General features: G+C 41.1%; 1 protein-coding gene across 1 annotated transcript in view; it reads left to right on the top strand.

Moving 5' to 3' along the window:
* The window catches only part of LOC103369764 (DNA polymerase alpha 1, catalytic subunit), a gene marked incomplete at its 3' end in the record, with an annotated part of 29,751 nt that extends 24,099 nt beyond the window's left edge, over window positions 1–5,652 (top strand). The window contains exons 27-34 of the mRNA XM_008298562.1: window positions 474–506; window positions 864–956; window positions 1,052–1,257; window positions 1,437–1,569; window positions 1,881–2,012; window positions 2,142–2,316; window positions 2,895–3,076; window positions 5,521–5,652. Coding sequence (XP_008296784.1) covers window positions 474–506; window positions 864–956; window positions 1,052–1,257; window positions 1,437–1,569; window positions 1,881–2,012; window positions 2,142–2,316; window positions 2,895–3,076; window positions 5,521–5,652 — 1,086 coding nt within the window. The remainder of the gene's footprint in view (window positions 1–473; window positions 507–863; window positions 957–1,051; window positions 1,258–1,436; window positions 1,570–1,880; window positions 2,013–2,141; window positions 2,317–2,894; window positions 3,077–5,520) is intronic.
* Between the last annotated feature and the right edge of the window lie 729 nt (window positions 5,653–6,381).

The following is a 6,381-nucleotide window of genomic DNA, read 5'->3' on the forward strand; positions in this document are numbered from 1 at the left end:
CTGCTCCGAGCTTTCCCTCTCTTACACACACACACACACACACACACACACACACAGTAGACAACCTGCATTAACAGAATTCTCTTATTTCTCCGTCACTCACCCCGCAGGTTATAAAGGCCATTACGAGTCGCTGAGGTGCATGCGTGCGTTTGAGTGTGTGTTGCCTGGCTAGGAATGTGTGTGGGTTGAAAAGACGCCTGTCACAGCATGCTCTCATAATTGCCCTCTTAGCCAATTATCCCCCATTTAAAAGCAAATCACCTGCTCTGCTCCCATGTCCACACAAATGCGCGTACTCACACCACACACACACACACACACACACACACACATGCACATACACGCGATAAATAACAGAGAAACTTAATATTTGATAATTGTTTGTTCCTTAGTGATACGTTTGTTTATTGTGCTGTATTGCTTTTCTCTGTCGGCACCATTCACACGTTTGTGTCTTCTCCTTTCTTCAGATTCTGATGCACACCAAAGACATGGTTCAGAAGGTGGGTTATTAAGTAATTGTTGTGCAGATCTTATAAATGTAACACAAGAAAATGTTTAAAAGACAAATAAATGTGGATTAGAGCTGGACAAAATGGCCTAAAATGTATATCGGAATAAACTGTTAAAGTCCTCTTTTGTTTCTTCTAATTTCTTGCTCCCGGTGGTAAAGATTCTTACCTAAGTGTAGGCAAATTGAATTGCTAAACTTTGAGTTAAATGTCATTAATTTTAATAGCTGTTATCAATGTAATGGCATTAATGTAAGTTGTGTTTTAGAAAATTACATAATTCAGTGTTCCTAAGTTATTAATTAATTTTTTGTCCTTTGTCTTTTTCTTTATTTGTGGGTGACTCAGATGAATCTGGAAGTCATCTATGGAGATACTGACTCCATCATGATCAACACCAACAGCAAGTCTCTGGAGGAGGTCTTCAAACTCGGCAATAAGGTTTGTTTTATATAATTCTGTATTTACAGCAGTGAGATGTTATCTGCTTCCTTTTCGGAGGTTTAATTTTCATTGTATGTGTGTTTTATTTCCAGGTGAAGGCAGAGGTAAACAAGCTGTACAAACTGCTGGAGATCGACATTGACGGCGTGTTCAAGTCACTTTTACTGCTGAAGAAGAAGAAATATGCAGCCCTGGTAGTGGAGCATCACGGGGAAGGGAGATACAGCGTCAAGCAGGAGCTCAAAGGCTTGGACATTGTCCGCAGAGATTGGTGTGATCTGGCCAAGGAATGTGGCAAGTACGTTGGATGAACCCAATGCAACTGCAATGGCTTTTGGCCATCTTACAATTAGTGTCCCACTGGAATGTTAACATACAAATCACTTCAAGGCACTCAGAGGGTGTTCCTCTTTAATCATCTGAAGTCTTTGTTTTGGATGATATAATGTGTTCCGCTCTTCCCTTCTCTTCTTCCAGCTATGTGATTGGTCAGATTTTGTCTGACCAGAGTCGCGATGTGATTGTGGAGAACATCCAGAAACACCTGGTGGATGTGGGAGAGAAGGTAGCTGATGGAGCCATACCACTCAACAAGTATGAGATACACAAGGTGAGAATGTGACTGCATCTCTGTATTTCTGTGTTTACATAAATAAGACAGGCTTAAGACTTGTCTGTGGAAGCTGTGTTGGGAAGCCAGTTGTCTTCAGGAATTGCTGCACTTAGTGAGTACAGTGTACACAATGTAAGACTGATGAACAAGGTAGTGTGAGAAATGTGCAGGAACATTTTTTTGTGTTTCTCTTTCAAACTATGGGAGTGTTTATGCTTTATTCTGTGTAAGCACTTTTTTTTTTTTATTGCTGTCCATTCATAATTACTGTCTTATCTTCACTTCCCCACTCTCTTCCTCTCCTCCAGGCACTGACAAAGGATCCTCAGGACTATCCAGATAAGAAGAGTCTCCCTCATGTCCACGTGGCTCTGTGGATCAACTCTCAGGGTGGCCGTAGGGTCAAAGCTGGAGATACAATCTCTTACCTCATCTGCAAGGTGTGTTCATACAAGAGAGACATAAATATCCTGGCTTTCCAGATACTCATCATTTTTTTTGTAGGTTTTTCACAGTTGCGATATATAACCACAGTGTAACTGTAGAAATCCATCTCCTTTTACTTTTAGGACGGCTCAACGCTGGCAGCCAGTCAGAGAGCTTACGCTCTAGAGCAGCTTCAGAAGCAGGAGGGTCTCACTCTGGATGCACAGTACTATCTGGCCCAGCAGATCCACCCTGTGGTGTCTCGCATCTGTGACCCCATCGAGGGCATTGACGGTGTGCTCATAGCCACATGGCTGGGTAAGTTAATAACAGGGTATGGTAGGCTGCAGAAGATTGTACATTACAATTTGAAGAATGTCAGGTTTGCGGTAGAAAAATAGCAAATTACACAAATTAGTGGGGAAAAAAAAGTCAAAAGTTCAAGTGAGAGTTGTTAATTAAAATGAAACCGGGGAAGTGTTTTAATTAGTGTTGTTGACATCACTTTGAATAACATTATTGTTAAACGATCACAATTTTCATTTGCATTTTTACGATAATGCAATACTCCTATTATTTTATAAATAACCGTTGACCATGAGGTATTTTTGGGGCACAGTTTACTTTGAGTGTTAGTGCCAATTCCCTTTGCAATAAAATGACTTCCTGTTTAGCAGTCTGTTGACAGCTGAAACTGTTAAACCCAGAAAACCTTTCACACCTAAAGCCACAATAGCCTATTAAAAGTGCAAAATAGATGTTTCATTGTTTAATAGCTGTAAAACTGTGGTTTGGGTTGGAGTCCCTATGTGTAGACCTGTCTGTCGATGAGCATTTGTTCTAATCACTCTAGATTTATGTGAAATAGTCAGAATGAATGATATTGTCTGTCTCAGGTCTGGACCCGAGTCAGTTCAGAGCTCAGCAACAGCACCAGAGGGAGGAGGAGGCTGATGGCATGCTGGGAGCACCCGTCCAGCTGACTGATGAGGAGCGCTATAAAGACTGTGAGAGGTTTACTTTCACCTGTCCTCAGTGTGGCACTGACAACATCTACGACAGCGTCTTCGAAGGAGCTGTGAGTAGATGTCTACACGCACACATAATTAGCAATCAAAACGTCCTCTGTTCTTCTTCTGGTGTGTTTTTACAGGACACCAAATTATCACGTTCATTTCAGTTCTTGTTTGGACCAGAGAGTTGCCTTGGAAATATTATGTAATCTAATTAGCTTAAGCTGATTCACAGTAACAGGTTGTGGAGTCAGAAATGTGTGTGTGTGTGTGTGTGTGTGTCTGTGTGTGTAGAACACACACAAAGAACCTCACAGAGAGATGGAGAAGATCAAAAATAAGCGAAGGCTTTTATCACTAATGGTGTGTTTCACTGGTGTAATGCATTAATCGGAGACATGAATAAAGAGTATGACAGTGGGAGATTGGTGTTTCCAAAGGCATTTCAGTAAAACTTCCTGTGAAGGATTCATGCTTTAGTCATCCTCCATATTGTGTCTCCGTCTGTATTTTTAGACAGCTGCCTGGCTCCAATACGGACTCTGTTTTCATTGGCATAGTTTGGACTGCACAACTTGAAAAGCCTTTCCTTAACCCCTGCCGCTCTGCGGACACACACACATGCACACTGGTCTCCTACCATTTGTCAGGCCAAGGTCGTGTGTGTGTGTGTGTGTGTTATCAGCGTCTAATGAGGAGCAGGGCACGCAGCTTTTTCTTGTCTGGAAGACACTAATAAAACTGACAAGCCTCTGTCCTCGACTGGAGGAGAGGACTTGCATTAAATTATAAAAGGAATATTACACAACACTCCTTAAAAGGATGATATCATTACACACCTCAGCAGTTTCTCTGGTATGTTTTGCTGAGGTGCATTCACACTTGCACAACAAACAGTATATTTAGTTGGAATGCTTGTATGTATAGAAAAAGAAACAACCTGCTTTTAACAGAATATGATCTTGAATTATTGGTTAGCTGTCTTTTAGGAACAATGTGAAACTTCAGACTATACACATCCTCTAATTACTCGTGTTAATTTTCCACCATGTGTCAGAAGCCGGTATGCGCACACACACATACACACACACAGAGTAACTGATAAGACAGTAAGTTAATTAAGGTGGCGAACATGGTCTAACAGCTCAGTGAGAGGGGAGGACAGATGGGCCTTGACTCCACCACTGAAACAGAGCCAGCGATGGTAGGAGGAGGCGGTGATGGATGATGGAGGACAGACAGAGGAGGAAAGTTGTTTGATGGGGGTAGCGGGAGAGAGGGATGAAAAGATTAAGTGTGGATAGAAAAAATCTGGATGGAGCTGCAGGGATTTCCACAAGTTCATTCTTAATAGAGTGTTACGTATCCGCCACGGGCAGTTAAATCAGCAAACTGTGAAAGCTGCACATTATGATACGCAGACTTCGACGAAAAGAGTCTGGTTAGACAGTTGACATCGTAAACCTTTTGAAATTGTTTTACAGTTTTGCAGAAGTCTATTTAAGGTGCAGTGATGAGGCAGTAAAAGTGACAGTTGGTTGGGGTGTAGACAAACACTGAGAGCAGCGAGGAGTGTTTAAAAGATACGATCCGTGTATTGCGATATTTGAACTTTTCTCATAAGTCTCACAGAAACACGGGACGCAAAGTACTTTGAATGTTTTCATTTAATTGCTGAGTGATAAAATATCTGTCAAGCAAGTGGTGTGTAATTTTAATAAATACAACTTGTTTGGGTGGGAGAGTTTGCTTGTCAAAATGAAGTTTGGAATGAAACAAGAGAGATAAAGAGCAGAAGGGGGGGACGATTCTGGAGAGAGAAGAAGGGAGGTTGCTTTCATCCAGAGCACACTGAAAAAAATAAAACAAGAAGAGGAGGATAGACTGAGATGAGGAGGGTTAATGTGTGTAGCCGCCTACAGCATGAGGGAAATGAGTTGATTGAAGCAAAAAGGAATGATATAGAGAAGTCTTGTGGCTGACTGGGTGGGGGGTGTCACTTGCAGATTTTTGTGCCACCAAGTTCCCTGCAGAAACCTTTTTTTTTTTTTTTTCCACCGCTGTCAACGCAACGGGTAAATGGAGCTCAGGTTTAAAGAAGCAATGCACTGTGGCTACTTCTTTTATTGCATTAACTATAAGCCTTGCTGTCAAGGATACTGGGGTCACGGTGACCTGTTTTCTTCAGGCTACAATAAAGTTAAAATTTACTAGGCACAGGGGTGCTTTAAGCTCTTACACCTTCCGCGTTTGACATGCTCTTTGTGGAGGCAATGGCCAAGTTCCCATTACATAACTGCTTCAGAATGACATCGTTTATATTTATTCACAGAAAGATCAGATCACTTTATCAGATGCCCTAAATCAGGGGACATTCCAAATTCCTGCTTTCTGTTTTATTTACTTATTTTGACAGTAAAAATAGCTTGGCTTTAGTTGAAGACGTCGAATGCGTCTATGTATTGAAGAGTAATTTTTCTGGGACGCCGACACGTTTTCTCTTTTTCAGGGTCTGAAGTTGGAGCCCAGTTTGATGCGATGCTGTCACATCCCCTGTGGAGGTTCCCCCCTTGACTATTCCGTCAACATCAGCAACAAACTTCAACTTGACATCCGTCGTCACATCAAAAAATACTACTCTGTGAGTATTTCTGTGTTTCTATGCCAGTTTGCCTGTTATTGTGAGGTTTTGATAAATGCAGCAGATCCTGACAAAAAAAAAAATACACTCAAAATTATGCACACTAAAGCACACAAAAACATTCATACAGTTAGTTTTCCTTCAGTATGTAATGCTGCAGCCTTTCAGACAACACAGATAGCCTGCTGATAATCTGTTTTCCAAATTTTTAAACCCTTTTCTCATCATCTATCTGTACTGTAGATGTAAAAGGAGGATATCTTTAGTCCATAAAAGCTACATTTAGGCTTGCTAAGCATTGTAATTGTTGCATACCACTATCTGTCAACACATTCCTAAAGAAATTAAATTAATGCTTCGGCTGACAAAATACAAGCTCAAGCTCAGAGAAGCAGAGCTGTGTATAATGAAATAGTCAAAACCTGTGAAAATTGACCTTCCACAAAGTGTCTGTGAAAGGGTTGGACTGTATTTAACACAATGGGGGATGCAACAGATGCAGTAATGTTAAAAAGATGTTGGACAAAAGATGAAGGAAACCTCAGCAGGGCACTGCGCTGACATTTTCAACCAAAGAGCACACTATGTGTGCAGAATGAAAAGAGCTCCATAAAGATTTGTAGGAGCATGATCCATGAAAATACTTAAATGGCCATTCTTGCTTTGAATACCAAGTTTAACATACTCATGCTGTCGTTTTAGATTATGAGGTGAAATTTAAATGAGACA

This window comes from Stegastes partitus, unplaced genomic scaffold (genome assembly GCF_000690725.1).
Source record: "Stegastes partitus isolate 25-593 unplaced genomic scaffold, Stegastes_partitus-1.0.2 Scaffold1327, whole genome shotgun sequence".
Classification (NCBI taxonomy): Eukaryota; Metazoa; Chordata; class Actinopteri; family Pomacentridae; genus Stegastes; species Stegastes partitus.